Here is a 16,425-nt window from a genome sequence, read left to right as displayed (position 1 = left end):
TGAAAAGTATGAATGAAAACAGAAAAGCACCACGTGCTTTTCTGTTTATAAACATCCAAACAGAGTGTCATCATGATGGCGGCTGCGCGAAAAGCATGCAGCCGTGCATCATATGGTGATGACACACGGAGCTGTTAAGTGCCTTTTGCGCACGCAAAACGCAGCTTTTTTTGCGTGCGCAAAACACACATGTTCGTGTGAATCCGGCCTAAGGCAGTGGCTACATGGTAACTTTGGCCACAACACAGGTCGCACAGCCAAAGATCACGATGTCCCATAGCCTACACCGCAAGTAATGAAAGTCAATGTGGTAGCGTTGCGATCATCAAGTAACTGCGACACGATCGTTTGGATTTTTTGCAACTGTCATGTCGCGGCAACTTGCGCGTTGTGACACATTGACTTTTATTACTTGCAATGTAGGCTACGGGACATAGCGATCTTTGGCCGGGCCTCCTGTGTAGCAGATAGACAGACAAATATATTTATTGAAAAAATATCTTCATTGGAAAAAAAACATTACATTACTTAAGGTGTATTCACACAGTGCGATTTTGCTGCAGTTTTCCAATGCGGGCAAAAACTGCGTCGAAAATCACATGCGTTTGTACAGCAATTTTACAAAAAACTGCACAGTGTGGATACACCCTTACTCTTCTCCCTCTCTGGTAGCCTGCCAGAGAGGGAGAAGATACAACTAGAAAAGTTTATTATTTGCTGTGATCGCTGTGACAGGCTGTTACAGCGATCACATAACCGGAGACCACATTGAGTGGTCTCTGGATGAAGCTCCATGATACATCTGTCTCTAGACAGCTTTATCATGGAGCACCTCACTGTCGGCCCGCAAGCGCCACTGCCTGGTAAAATCTCAGTGATACAGCTGTCTCTAGAAAGCTGTATCACAGAACTCCTCACAGTCAGCGCGTAAGCGCCGCTGGGAGGAGTAACGTGATCGTTATGACAGGTTGTCACAACGATTACACGACCAGGGACCACACTGAGTGGTCTCCGGCTGAAGCTCCGTGATACAGCTGTATAGAGACAGCTGTATCACGGAGCTAAATGACACTAGGGAGTAGCAAACCAGCTAACTCTGCAGGACTTTCTGGAACGTCCTTGCAGAGTTAAAGGGGTTTTCCCATGAGGGACATTTATGACATAGCCACGGAATATGTCATAAATGCCAGATAGATGCAGGTCCTACCTCTGGGACCCGCACCTATCTCTAGAACGGGCCCCCCTAAACCCCGTTCTAGCTTTTTGTGCTGACTCCTGGCCACTTCCGGATTACATGGTCGGAAAACGTTGAGCTACGCTGTTTCTGTAACTCTCATAGTAGTGAATGGCAGTTAAGCAAGCGATGTAGCATGCGAGCTACGCTGTTTCCGTAACTCCCGACCATGTAATCGATAAGTGGCCGGGAGGCAGCGTGAGCACAAAAACCTAGAACTGGGTTCTAGAGATAGGTGCGGGTTCCAAAGGTGAATATGTCATAAATGTCCCTCATGGGAAAACCCTTTTAAGTGCGGACCGCTCAGACGTTTATAGTCTATAGGTGGTCTGTAACTGGTTAAAGTAACACATAGAAAATCCACAAAAAAGTTTAAAAAAAAATCCAGAAACTCCCCTCTCATCTACTTTTATTCTACTTCGTCTCATATTACAATTAAAACTGAGAAATATGTAAAGAAATCTTCTCTGTGTGACCCAGGAGCTCAATCATACCCACCCCCCCCCCCCCCCTCTTCTCCTCCTCCTCACTGTCCTGTGTCTGGCTGTAAGACAACTGTCTGTCTGGAACAACAGCCTCCCCCTTCTGTCCTGTCTGCAATAGGACAAAAAGTTTTAAGCTCCGCCCCCTTGTCTAAGCCCCACCTTATCAGCAGTTCTGCAGCCAAAAATGGAACGGATCAGTAGGAGATTAACACCTGTGTTCTCGGCAGGATTTCTACCAGTCTGTTTGTTTTAGGAACATGTAAAAAATCCTGCAGAACGACAGTATGTGGGCAAATATATCTCCTGTTTACTTTTATCATTTATTTCTAGGTTTATTGTTCCTTAAAGGCTTTTCTCTTTCAATATTTGCCATTAGATCAACCTAAAACAATGGCACAGTATTGTTGGTCTGGCAGTAAGTGTTATGATTAACATCTTTAAGAATAACCTTCACAGAATTTCCCAGCTTGTCCCTTTAAAGCGAATGGTATTCTTTATAAGATATATTAAAAATAGTATTTTTTTTACTGGAATGTGCTTATTTTTCCTGTGTTTACCTTTTCTTTAGGGCTGATGAAGTGGGCATGATAATGACCAATCTCGAAAAAGCTCACCGAGTAAGTACTGTACTAGCTTTATTGTTGCAAACTATGGGGGAATTTATTAGGATTGGCCTTTTATACGCTAGACTTATTCAGAAACAAGCTGAAGTAAGATGTAACAAATTTCTTAAGAGTCCCATGCCTCTTAATAAATTTGTCATATCTTCGGCTGTCATTGCGCCACTGAGGGAAATCTACGTCAGCCAAGACTTGACTTTAATTTACCTCAATTTCTGTCGTAAATTATAATAAATGTGGTCAGCAGCAGCGGGTGGCCCTGATCCTTCCGCTAAGCTCTGCCCACTTTTTAGAAATGTGTAGAGATCGGCGTAAACGGCCCGAAAGTCGCAATCGGCTTAGAAAAGGTTTTACATTCCTCACTATCTGTTTATATGCCAAACTGTGGGACAAATTTCAACTAATTTATAAGGGAGTTGTATTGTGCAGAATTTCCTATTATATATCTATAACTCAAATCACTCCTTTCTGTTAACAGGTATCAGACAATATTTGAAGTGAACGGGGCTGTCATAATTATCACATTATCTGCTTTGCTCATTTACAATATAAAGGAAACCTACACCATTCAGCCGTAACATTAAAACCACTGACAAGTGAATAACATTGATGATCTCATTATAATGGCACCAGTTAAGGAGTGGGATATATTAGACAGCAAGTGGACAGTCAGTTCTTGAAGTTGATGTGTCGGAAGCTGGAAAAATGGGCAAGTGTCAGGATTTGAGCAACTTTGAAAAGGGCCAAATTGTGATGGTAAGACAACTGGGTCAGAACATTCCCAAAACGTCAAGTCTTGTGGGGTGTTTCCAAAATGCAGTGGTTAGTACTTACCAAAAGTGGCCCAAGGAAGGAAAACCAGTGAGTCAGCGACAGGGTCATGGGTGTCCAAGATTTATTGATTCACATGAGAAGCGAAGGCTAGCCCATCTGGTCCAATCCCACGGAAAAGCTAAAGTAGCATAAATACTGAGAATGTGAATATGAAAGAAAGGTGTCAGAACACACAGTGCATTACAACTTGCTGCATTTGGAGCTGCGTAGCCCAAGACCAGAGTGCCCACGCTGACCCCTGTCCACTGCCGAAAGCGCCTGCAATAGGCATGTGAGCATCCGGACTGGACAACCGAGAAATGGAAGAAGGTGGACTGGTCTCATGAATCACGTTTTCTTTTACATCAAGTGTGTGGGCATCGCTTACCTAGGGAAAAGATGGCACCATGATGAACTATGAGAAAAAGGCAAACCGGCAAAGGCAGTGTGATGCTCTGGGCATTGTTCTTCTGGAAAACCTTGGGTCCTGGTATTAATATGGATGTTACTTTGACACATACCAACAACCTCAACATTGTTGCAGACCAAGTATACCCCTCCATGGCATTGGTATTCCCTAATGGAAGTTGCCTCTTTCAGCAGGATAATGTGCCTTGCCACATTGCAAAAATTGTTCAGGAATGGTTTGAGGAAAACGATAAAGAGTTTACGGTGTAGACCTGGCCTCCAAATTCCCTACATCCCTATCCGTTCGAACATCTGTAGGATGTGCTGGAAAAACAAGTCCGATCCATGGAGGTTCCACCTCGCAACTTACAGAACCTAAAGAATCTTCTAATGTCTTGGTGCTAGATCCACAGGACATTTTCTGAGATCTTGTGGAGTCCATGCCTCGACAGGTCAAAGCTGTTTTGGCATCATGAGGGGGACCTACACAATATTAGGCTGGTAGTTTTAATGTTCTGGCTGAATGGTGTATGTAGCACCTGTATATTGCTGGTGAGCAGCAACAAGGAATTAGATTCCCTAATACGTCTGCCCTGTTTTACCATAAATGATCCTGCTTGTAAGGGGAACACTGCACGTAATTGATGTATATTAGTAAAGTGCTTATAATAAATTTTCTTAAATATTAGTTAAACAGGCTCCAAATGTTGCAAATATGACTTTGAAGCAAATATATTTTACTGAATGAAATTGGTGTGAATTTTGAAATGGTTTATGATGAGTCTTGTCAATATCTGAATTAAATAGTTACTACTGGACTACTAGTGTAAAAAAGATTTGAGTCTTGCTGTAATGACATTTATATGAATAATTGTGAGTTATATAAAATGCTGTGGAGAATCACTGAATAAGCCTATAATATGCACATAAACTTTAAAAACCAGTGGTTGCTTTTTAGGAGCATTTATCACCTATTTTGGACACCTTTTATATTTGTACATCATCAAATCTATTAGAAGTACTCTCTACATGACTAGGTGAAGTGGCCGCCAAACGGAAAGCACTTTCTGTACAATTTATGGGTAGAAGGGACAGAGCGAATATATATATATATATATATATATATATATATATATATATATATATATATATATATATTTATTTTTTTTTAACCACTGTTTCTAACATAACTGAGCTTTTTAATGACACAGCCTTTTTTCATACACCTTGGTCTACATTACACCTGTCGAAAAATATACCATTCCACATATTGATGTATTAACACAAGCAGCCCATTATTGATTTGGACAAAATGATCACAGCTTGTCTAAAACCTTACACTATAATGCCGAGAGACTAATTTTCTGAGTAATCTGCCACATACTTACATCCTTCGTGGTGTTGTCACTACAAGACAACACAGGTTGCTAAGGACGCCCAACTTTTGACCAATCGGCGCTTTCACAGGAGACCTTGATTACTTGTCTTAGTAACCAGTGTTTACAAGACAACACTGGTTACTAAGGATGTCGGATCTCCATGCAGGACATCGGCACACGCCCAGGAGCTACGTTGTCCCCCCATCTAGTGATCTCCTGAAACATTAAATGAAATCCCTGCTAACTCGCCTCCAATAATGTTACCTTTCATTCTCGTAGAGTACACGTCTTGTTTTGGTGTTTATACGGGACACCATTCAACAATACGAACAACACATCCTATTTTAAACAATTAAGATAAATAATTATATAGCAGAATACCAAACACTTGTGTTATGTTATTTTATTGAAGTCTGATGTATTTACTGATCCTACGTAAAGTTTATATAATGCACACTGACAGCTGTCATTCTCCTTCCCATTTTTTTTTTAAAGTATAAATGTCTGCACCTTCTCCACATTCACTTATCCCTGTGATATTGCCTGAGGAAGGAGCCGGTACGGCTCCGAAACGCGTCGTCTGTATGATCACAAATTAAATTTCTCTCCATTTCTCTCCATTGAATAACCTCAGTGTCATTCTTGGGCATCTAACACTAAAAACCAACAAAAGGACTACACTGGAGGGGAACAGCGCCACGCCAAGGGCTGTTTTTGGTTATATTCTCCTAGCAATAGGTTAATATCACAATACCATTTTCTTCGAGAGGGAATGCATGGGCTGAGCAATCACATGCAACTGGAGATATTAGAAACATTAAGGCCTCATTCACACGACCGTAGCCATGTGCACGGCCGTGATTTTCGGGTCGGCCGGGGGCAGAGTGTCATGGCCGCGACCATTATTTTCTATGAGCCTGGACCGCAGAACACGGCCGTAATAAGACATGTCCGTTCTTTCTGCGGACCGGGCTCCTGGGCCATGCACTGACCGTGGAAACCACAGTCGTGTGCATGGCCCCATAGGAATGAATGGGGCCGCAATTCTCCCATGGATTTTCGTGGGAATTGCGGCCGCAAAAGCACGTTCGTGTGCTTGGGGCCTAAAACCTATTCTTAATAGTGAAATAAAAATAATTTAGTTTCATGTAACACCTTAAAAAACAATGTATCTTGAAGCTCCTCAGCACAAGTATAAATGCTATAACTAGGTTCTCCCTCCAAACTGTGCCAAAGCTACAGTGCTGTTAAAAATTTCTTATATTTCTACACATTTTTCACACTTGAATGTTCCAAATCTTCAAACTACTTTTAATATTAGACAAAAATAACCCAAGTAAACACAAAATGCTGTTTTTACATGCTGATTTTATTTATTGAAGGAAAAATGCTATTCAACCCCACCTGGCCCTATGAAAAAAGGGATTGCCCCCTTAGCTACCTTATCAACCAATTAACCAAATTCAATTGACACTTGGGCTCAATTTCACTAGCCACACCAGGCATGATTACTGCCAGACCTGTTGACTCTAAAGATCACCTAAATAGAACCTATCTGCCAATGTGAAGCAGATTAAAAGATCTCAAAAAGAAGCACATGATGCCACGTCCAAAGATATTTAAATACAGATGCTGTAAAGATGGGGGTAAGGAAAAAGACAAGTGAGCCCTAATCTACCCGCCACTTAGTCCCTGCCTACTTGCAACGACCCGCCCTAGGCGACGGGGTACAACTGGGCGATGGTCCCTACGCTCAATAAGTGCACGACAGACAAACAGACAAGGGAACACAGAAGCAAGGGAAAAGGGGCAGTTGCCCACGGCAACATCGTGAGCAAGAGAGGTGAACGAGCCGAGTCAAACCAGGAGTGTACGAGGTACCAAACGCAGAGCAGGATAGTAGTGAACAAGCCGAGTCAAACCAGGAGTGTACGAGGTACCAAACGCAGAGCAGGAGAGTAGTCCGTAAGCCAGGGTCAATATGAAGCAGGGTCAAATGGTACAAGAAGCTGCAGCAGGGCAAGGAAACAAAACGAGAAGAATCACAAGCAAGGAGGAACAGGAAAGGCAGGTATAAATAGACAGAGGGCGGGAGCTAGCTCCGTCTGGCCAGGCTGTGATAGGCTCTCCCACTCCTAAGCCTGCCATCCTGAGTGGTGGAAGATGGAGTCAGTCTCACAGACATAGAAGCAGGTGCAGACTGATTACCTATGGGCGTGGATACAGAAGCTGTGCCTGGCAGATCCTTAACAGATGCCAAATAAAGTCATTGAAATCTACAAGTCTGGAAATGGTTAAAAAGCTTTGAGAGACATTGTACACAAATGTAGAAAACTTGGAACAGTGGCCGACTAACCAAAGTTTCACCCAGAGGGCGTCGACAACTCATCCATTAGGTCACAAAAGTACCCAGAAGAACATCTAAAGAACTGCAGGCCTCACTTGCCTCAGTTAAGGTCAATGTACTCGATTCCACAATAAGAAAGACACTGGGTAAACATGGCATCCATGGGAGAGTTGAATGGTGCAAACCAGTGCTGTCCAAAAATAACACAAAGACTTGTTTCGCATTTGACAAAAAGTATCTAGATGATCCCCAAGACTTTTGGGATAATATTCTGTGGACCTATGATTTAAAGGTGGAACTTTGTGGAAGACATGGGTCTCGTTACATCCGGGGTAAATCTAACAGTGACTTTTGGTATGATGTTCTTATGGTGGAATGGAAACATGATGGTGGTAGTAGTGTAATGGCTGATTTTAAATCCCATTGAGATGCTGTGGCAAGACCTTAAACGGGCAGTTCATGCTCGAAAACCCTCCAATGTAGCTGAATTAAAACAATTCTTTAAAGAAGAGTGGGCCAAAACTCTACCACAGCAAAAGACTCATGTCAGGTTATTGCAAACGTTTGATTGCAGTTGTTACTGCCAAGAGAGGCACAATCAGTTATTAGTTTTAAGGTGCGGGCAATTACTTTTTCACATGGGCAACATAGATTTTGAATACATTTTTATTCTCAATAAATGAAATGATCATTTAAAAACGGCATTTTCTGTTTACTCGTCTTGTCTTTATTTTATAACAAAATTAGTTGGATGATCTGAAACATTTAAATGTGACAAATTAGCAAAAATAGAAGAAATCGGTTGAGGGGCAAATACTTTTTCACAGCACTGTACTTACACCTAAATGAAAAGCTGTCGTAGACATAGATTACGAGTATAGTAATGTTGTGTATAGTATGTAAAGTGAAATCACTTTGCCTAGTGTAAGGCCCATCAGTTTGACTTCCCTTTCCATGAAGTAGTATGCAGCGTCAACATGCCTTCACTCGTGGTCATTTTTTACATTGTTTATTGGATTCCTAGTGGTAAATGAAACAAGAAAAAAAGGTACTTACTGGTTGGTGGAACGTTCAGCTTTTTTTCCCTTGTGATCAGTGGTACAGTCAGTACTCAGTGTCTAATTGCCAGTGGGGCATTCAGCATTTGGAATGGGCTGTCCCTGGTGTTCAGTGGTGCAGTCAGTGGTTGATACATGATAGTCTATCATTTCTGTTTTTATTCTTTCTTAAGAGTAACAATGAGAAGAGTAACAGTACACTAAAGCATATATTAACAGTAGGGTACATGTAGATCAACACGCTCTATCTCTAATCCTTAGTTGTCTAATGTTAAGCTAGTGGGCAAGGCCTAACTGCTCTTATGTCTTCTATACACTGCATATAGAGAACATCCTGCTTTCCTTTTGCTACCTATCACATATAAATATATATATATATATATATATATATATATATATATATTTAGCTTCAGCCCCATGGATTACATTATACAGCAGTCATAAGCAGTGTAGCTGAGGATACAGCAAAGGGGTGACGTATAACTCTTACCAGCTGCTGTACATCTGTTTGTAACTGTGTTTCTCACTCTGATTGCTCCTCCTGCTCCCCCTCCACTCTCTCTAGACAACTATAGGCAGCTTGTCTGTGTTTCTTACTCTGCTCCCTCCTGCTCCCCCTCTCCATAAACTTTCTATGGGCAACATGTCAGAGTCTTTCTCTACCTGATTCCTTTTCCTACTCCCCCCTTCCCATAGACTTCTATGGTCAGTGTGTATGTGTCTGTGTCTCTCACTCTGCTCCCTCCTGCTCCACCCTCCCTTCTCAATTTACTTCTATGGTCAAGCAGTGAAGAGACCCCCACCCCACCCCCACACACACACTTCCTGCAGTCTGTCTCCTCTGCTCTGTAATTAACCCCTTAGTGACCAGCCCATTTTAGGCCCTAATGACCAAGCTATTTTATTCGTTTTTCTATAGTCTCATTCAAAGAGCTATAACGTTTTTATTTTTTCGTCTACATAGCTGTATGAGGACTTGTTTTTTGCGGGATTAGTTGTGCTTTTTAATGGCACCATTTTTGGGTACATATAATTTTTATATTAACTTTTATTAACCTTTTTGGGGGGGATTATAAAAAAAAACTGAAATTCCGCCATTGTTCTATGCGTTTTTAAATTGACGCCGTTCACTATGCGACGTAAATAACATGTTACCTTTATTCTATGGGTCGGTACGATTACGGCGATACCACATATGTAGAGGTTTTTTTATGTTTTACGACTTTTGCACAATAAAAACACTTTTGAACTAAAATTATTTGCTTTTGCATCGTCGCTTTCCAAGAGCCGTAATTTTTTTATTTTTCCATCAATGTAGTGATTTTTTGGGCTTGTTTTCTGCGGGACAAGACGTAGTTTTGAATGGTACTGTTTTGGGGTGCATGGGACTTATTGATTTTATTATGACTTTTTTGGGGGGCAATGGAAAAAAATTGCAATTTCGCCATGGTTTTTTGCGTTTTTTTTTTTACGGTGTTCACTTTGTGGTTTAAATGACATATTAACTTTATTAATGGAGTCATTACGGTCGCGGCGATACCACATATGTGTACTTTTTTTTTTTTTTTTACACTTTTACTAAATAAAACCACTTTCTATGGAAAAAAATGGTTTTATTTATTTTTTTACTGTACTTTTTATTAATAATCTTTATTTCACTTTGATGACTGATTTTATTAGTCCCACTAGGGGACTTTACTGTGCGATCTTCCGATCGCTGCTATAATGCTCTGGTATACTTCGTATACCAGAGCATTATTGCCTGTCAGTGTAAATCTGACAGGCAATCTGTTAGGACGTGCCTCCGGCGTGTCCTAACAGGAATATGTCCAGGGCAGACCTGGGGGCTTTTATCAAGCCCCCGGCTGCCATGACACCCCATCGGAGACCCGCGATTTCATTCGCGGGCTGCCGATGGGTGACAGAGGGAGCGCACTCCCTCTGTAAACAAAGTTAAATGCTGCGGTCGCTATTGACGGCGGCATTTAACGGGTTAAACGGCCGCGATCGAAGTAAACTTCGATCGCGGGCGTTGGAGCAGGAGCTCAGATGTCATCAGACAGCAGAGCCCCGGCTCCTGCCTGCACGGGAGACCCGTGCAGGACTTAGACTAGGCTGACGTGAAAAGGCGTCAGCCTAGCCTAAAGCCCATTAGTGAATCACGTGAAAAGGCGTATTAGTGGTCACTAAGGGGTTAAAGACAGATTTTGCTTGACAACAGGGGGTGGACAGCAGACTAGAGGAATGGAGACACCTAGTGGCAGTAACTTTATACAAAATTTGTATGGATAAATCAACTAAATTTTAACAGTAAGCAAATAACAATGTTGATATACAGTGAAGGAAATAAGTATTTGATCCCTTGCTGATTTTGTAAGTTTGCCCACTGTCAAAGACATGAACAGTCTAGAATTTTTAGGCTAGGATAATTTTACCAGTGAGAGATAGATTATATAAAAAAATAAAAATAAAATCACATTGTCAAAATTATATATATTTATTTGCATTGTGCACAGAGAAATAAGTATTTGATCCCTTTGGCAAACAAGACTTAATACTTGGTGGCAAAACCCTTGTTGGCACGCACAGCAGTCAGATGTTTTTAGTAGTTGATGATGAGGTTTGCACACATGTTAGATGGAATTTTGGCCCACTCCTCTTTGCAGATCATCTGTAAATCATTAAGATTTCGAGGCTGTCGCTTGGCAACTCGGATCTTCAGCTCCCTCCATAAGTTTTCGATGGGTTTAAGGTCTGGAGACTGGCTAGGTCACTCCATGACCTTAATGTGCTTCTTTTTGAGCCACTCCTTTGTTGCCTTGGCTGTATGTTTTGGGTAATTGTCGTGCTGGAAGACCCAGCCACGAGCCATTTTTAATGTCCTGGTGGAGGGAAGGAGGTTGTCACTCAGGATTTGACGGTACATGGCTCCATCCATTCTCCCATTGATGCGGTGAAGTAGTCCTGTGCCCTTAGCAGAGAAACACCCCCAAAACATAATGTTTCCACCTCCATGCTTGACAGTGGGGACGGTGTTCTTAGGGTCATAGGCAGCATTTCTCTTCCTCCAAAAACGGCGAGTTGAGTTAATGCCAAAGAGCTCAATTTTAGTCTCATCTGACCACAGCACCTTCTCCCAATCACTCTCAGAATCATCCAGATGTTCATTTGCAAACTTCAGATGGGCCTGTACATGTGCCTTCTTGAGCAGGGGGACCTTGCGGGCACTGCAGGATTTTAATCCATTACGGCGTAATGTGTTACCAATGGTTTTCTTGGTGACTGTGGTCCCAGCTGCCTTGAGATCATTAACAAGTTCCCCCGTGTAGTTTTCGGCTGAGCTCTCACCTTCCTCAGGATCAAGGACACCCCACGAGGTGAGATTTTGCATGAAGCCCCAGATCGATGTCGATTGACAGTCATTTTGTATGTCTTCCATTCTCTTACTATTGCACCAACAGTTGTCTCCTTCTCACCCAGCGTCTTACTTATGGTTTTGTAGCCCATTCCAGCCTTGTGCAGGTCTATGATCTTGTCCCTGACATCCTTAGAAAGCTCTTTGGTCTTGCCCATGCTGTAGAGGTTAGAGTCAGACTGATTAATTGAGTCTGTGGACAGGAGTCTTTTATACAGGTGACCATGTAAGACAGCTGTCTTTAATGCAGGCACCAAGTTGATTTGGAGCGTGTAACTGGTCTGGAGGAGGCTGAACTCTTAATGGTTGGTAGGGGATCAAATACTTATTTCTCTGTGCACAATGCAAATAAATATATATAATTTTGACAATGTGATTTTATTTTTATTTTTATATAATCTATCTCTCACTGGTAAAATTAACCTAGCCTAAAAATTCTAGACTGTTCATGACTTTGACAGTGGACAAACTTACAAAATCAGCAAGGGATCAAATACTTATTTCCTCCACTGTATATCAGATATACTATTAGATTAGCATAAGTTGTTTGAAAAGTTAGTGCGCATAGCACATTCATTTTTCTATGTTTCATATAAAGTATAAATTCAGAAGAAAAAAATGTGAAGCTCTTAAATGGTGGTGCCTAGTTGTCTATGTATTAAATCTACCTGCGTATAATGTCACGTTCTAAAGAGATCAGAATCAGAACCATTATTTAAATTTGTTAAAAGCACTTCACACAAGGATGATTTTGTGTGGCATACTTTTACATTTTGATATTTGCCATCTATTTTCCCTGTCTTTGCAGAGAGCAGAAGCTGCTCACAGGGAGATTGAGAGTCTCAGGGAGCAATTATCTTCTGTAAATAATTCCATTAGACTGACCTGTTGTTCTCTGCAAGGATCTGCTGGTCTAAGTTCTTCTGTGGGTCTTTGTTCTGGGAGCTCTGTAGTTACAATACTATATATCTAAACTTCTATTTGTACAGACACGCAAGACCTCATGGAATCATTCATTAGGTCAGGAGCCAGTGTGTGAGAAATATCTTGACACTTGCCCATTACCAGCAGTTATTTTTATGTTTAGAACCTACTTTGTTAAAAGGGTACCTAAACGTTCAACAAACTTCTGACATGTCATAGTGACATGTCAGAGGTTTGGATTGGTGGGGTCCGAGCACTGAGACCCCCACCATTCGCTAAAACGAAGCTGCAGAAGCGCTCGTGTAAATGCTGAGCCGCTTAGTTTCTGTGCGGCTTTTTCCGGAAAGCCGATGTATTGGAGTACGACGTGTAGAGTTTCTATTGAGCTCGTACCCGCTTCATTGATTTCTGGAAAAAGCTGAACTGAAACGAAGCAGCTCAGCACTCACACGAGCTCTTCTACCGCTTAGTTTTAGCGATTGGTGGGGGTCTCCGCGCTCGGACCCCCACCAATCAAATCTTCTGACATGTCACTATGACTTGTCAGAAGTTTCTTGAATGTTTAGTTACCCTTTAAATTACTAGGGATTCCTAAATGGTTTAAAAATAATATCTTGAAAAATGCAATTACATTCTGGTCCCTTTTAGGATTTGTTCACACAGTGCAGTTTGTGATGAGCAATATATTTCAGCTCTTCTTTGGGGATTGAAAGGGTGTATCCATGAAAATATCCCAGAAACCATACTATAAATTATTTTGGAGGGTATCAAAGCGTGGCAGATAATATATATATATATATATATATATATATATATATATATATATATATATATATATATATACACATATATATTATGTAAAAGTTACATCTTATCCATTGGGGGAGGCTTTAAAACTTTCAAGTACATATACTACTTTTTCAGGAGTAAGGATAAGCCGATATTATTGTAGCTTATATGGCAGCTCCTGGTTTGTTGAGAGCAAGTTCCTTATGGGGTTCATCCACTGATCTTTGCTTTTACTAATATTTTCCTTGTAGACTTACTAGATGAACTAAAGATCGGACAAAAAAGAAACTTAGTTGCTTATGTACATAGGCATTTTACATGTGTCTCATCTCTGAAATGCCATCTGAAGAGGGATAGAGGCAAGATAACTACGGTACTCACCCAGAAATCTCTAATCCATAAAGCAACAGAGCACTACTGTGGACATGGGTCCATGAGTTGTCCTTTTCTGTTGTTAAAAATTTTATCCAACCTTTTTTTTAGCTATTGCTTTGTCTGCAAAGACTTGGTGACAACCAAAATGGCCACCATTACGGCATTCACAGGGGTTGACATTGCCGACAAATCTGCTTAGTTGTGCAGTGATAAGTAAAATTGCAAGGATTTGTCACTGAGGAGCCCGGGAAACCATTGTGGTAACACTAACCATGGTCATATTGGGTGCCAACCAGAAATAGACTTCAGTCTGCAGAAGAATATTTGTTCTGCTTTTAGATAAGATATAGTTAAAGGACTTTTCTGCAAATTTGACTATTTTGGAAGGAATTCGTATTGTGTCCTGTCATCAGATGGCATTGAGCAGTACACAGTAGTTCATTTAGTTTACATTAAACTTCCAACAACCAGTTGTACCTGACTTGTATGAACTATATTGGAGTGTTGTGTGGTTTATAATTCGTCTTACTTTTCATACAGCTGGCAATAGACAGGAAGATTTGCCCCTGATCCAACCAATATTTAGACATTTTTTCACTATAGAGAGACTGTAAAAGGGCATAAATGCAAAAATATATGAAATAATTAGAGTGATTGTCAATATAGAAATTTCTACTGTACATATATCTCCACATTGCTGCCCATATACTTGATTGGTTGATTTAACGCTACAATCGTAACACTGAGGTTGGCTTTCACTTTTTCATGTAGATTGACAACTAAAGCTTCCAGATGTTACATTAATGCTAATTAGATTTTCACAAAACTTTTGAAGAACCGTAGTTTTCAGAGTTTGCTGCATTTTCTTATAAACATATAGTATTTACTGTGCACCATATTGAACGTGGTGCCGCGATTGTGGTTTTACATTAGAGCAGTTCAAGGAACATTTTCTAGAGCTGATTGTTTGTCAAAAATGATAACCCTATTTTGAAATAACAACATGTATTAACAATCAGTTTTGGTGCAGTTTTTCGCTGCCGTGTAGACCCTGCAATTTTGATGTGGCTTTGAGCTGAACCAAAACACAAACTCTGAACCAAGTCTAAAGTGGTTTTCTGGAAGTTTGTTTAAACTGTGGGTGGGTCTGAAGTGGAAAAACAATAACGTTTTAAATATACCTATTCTTCCCCATGCCACCGCTCTCCTCCATCATCATTTAAAGCAGGGGTACTCAACTATTTTTAGTGAAGGTCCATTTACCTAGGTTTACCGTCAGATGAAGGTCCGAACTGAACTCCAACAGTAAAGTTATGCTCGAACGGTTCAGATTTGTCATAGGCAAGAAATCCGAGGCTTATCTACCCCCTGTAGATGCCAAGCACTGTAAATAGTGCCACACAGTGCCCCTGTAGATAGTGCCACAACAGTTCACCCTGTAGATAGTGCCACACACAGTGCCCCTTGTGGATATACAACACACAGTTGTGATATATGCCCTTCTGTGAACTTTTCAGCAGAGCTGAAGGGGTCACATGAAACACTTTCCTTCATACTGTTTACTTACTCTTGCACCATATCGTATTTTTTTTAGGGGGAGGGCTAGATGGGTAGCTAAATATGGGGCTAAATATGCCCACTAGTTGAATCTACTGGTTAAAATGCCATAACCTAATCTAAAGGAACGTGTATGCAACACAGACTTCATAGTGGATGATTAAAACCGTTCGATATTAGTTGGCATGATGGTTGTATGGCAAGCTCTGCTGACCAGTGTGTAGGGCTATACTTTGTACTTTGTTGAAGGCTGCTTATAAAGGCAGCTATTACCTATGTCACATTTTCTGTTGTTTTGCTCAGCAAGTGTCTCTGCCCAGTGAAAATACCATTACTCTTAATTTCCAGAGTAACTCAAGTAGGCATGTTCTTGTTTCTATTTCTCCAGGGAGGTTAACAGGATTATACATGTACCTAATGGTATCTGAAGTTTATGTTAATTGTTTCTATTAGTCAAAGCATCATAACAGGTGTTTTTTTTTCCCTCTTTTTTATTTTTTAGGACAAAAGTGGCTTCTCATTATGTTCTGGATCTCATTTAGAATCAGCTTTAGCTTCTAAAGACAGAGAAATTTTAAGACTCCTCAAGGATATTCAGCATCTCCAGAACGCTATACAGGAATTGGAAGAATCTTCATCTACTCAAATAACTGAACTAGAACAACAACTTCTCTTCAAATCTGAGGCCATAGAGGTGCAGACTTTACACATCCTAATGCAGTTACAGATTATAAATACAATTTCTAGAATGGCGCATGCCTGTTATCCATGGTTCCCTGAGATCAGTTAACCACTGTTCTAGTGTTTAACGAAACTATATAAAAACTAAACGTTTACATGCCAGACAGCCAGAGGGATGCCCCATGTGGGCATTCCGGGGGCAGAAAAACTACAAGCAAGCAATTACAAATAAGGCCTGCAGTTACTGGCGTATTTTGAGAATAGACCTCCTTTCCCTTTTATTATATTTCACTCCAATATATTTACATAACAACTTGTTGACCAAATAAGAGCAATTATG

General features: G+C 40.8%; 1 protein-coding gene across 3 annotated transcripts in view; it reads left to right on the top strand.

Moving 5' to 3' along the window:
- CUX2 (cut like homeobox 2) overlaps nt 1-16,425 on the top strand; it is a 533,765-nt gene that overhangs the window by 481,397 nt on the left and 35,943 nt on the right. For all 3 annotated transcript variants that reach the window (XM_075834888.1, XM_075834897.1, XM_075834879.1), the window contains 2 exons: nt 2,288-2,336; nt 15,907-16,098. In XM_075834888.1, the coding sequence (XP_075691003.1) occupies nt 2,288-2,336; nt 15,907-16,098 (241 nt within the window). The remainder of the gene's footprint in view (nt 1-2,287; nt 2,337-15,906; nt 16,099-16,425) is intronic.

Source organism: Rhinoderma darwinii, chromosome 1 (assembly GCF_050947455.1).
Source record: "Rhinoderma darwinii isolate aRhiDar2 chromosome 1, aRhiDar2.hap1, whole genome shotgun sequence".
NCBI classification, from domain to species: domain Eukaryota; kingdom Metazoa; phylum Chordata; class Amphibia; order Anura; family Rhinodermatidae; genus Rhinoderma; species Rhinoderma darwinii.
The sequence above is the reverse complement of the archived record's forward strand: the minus strand, read 5'-3'. Positions and strand labels throughout refer to the sequence as shown.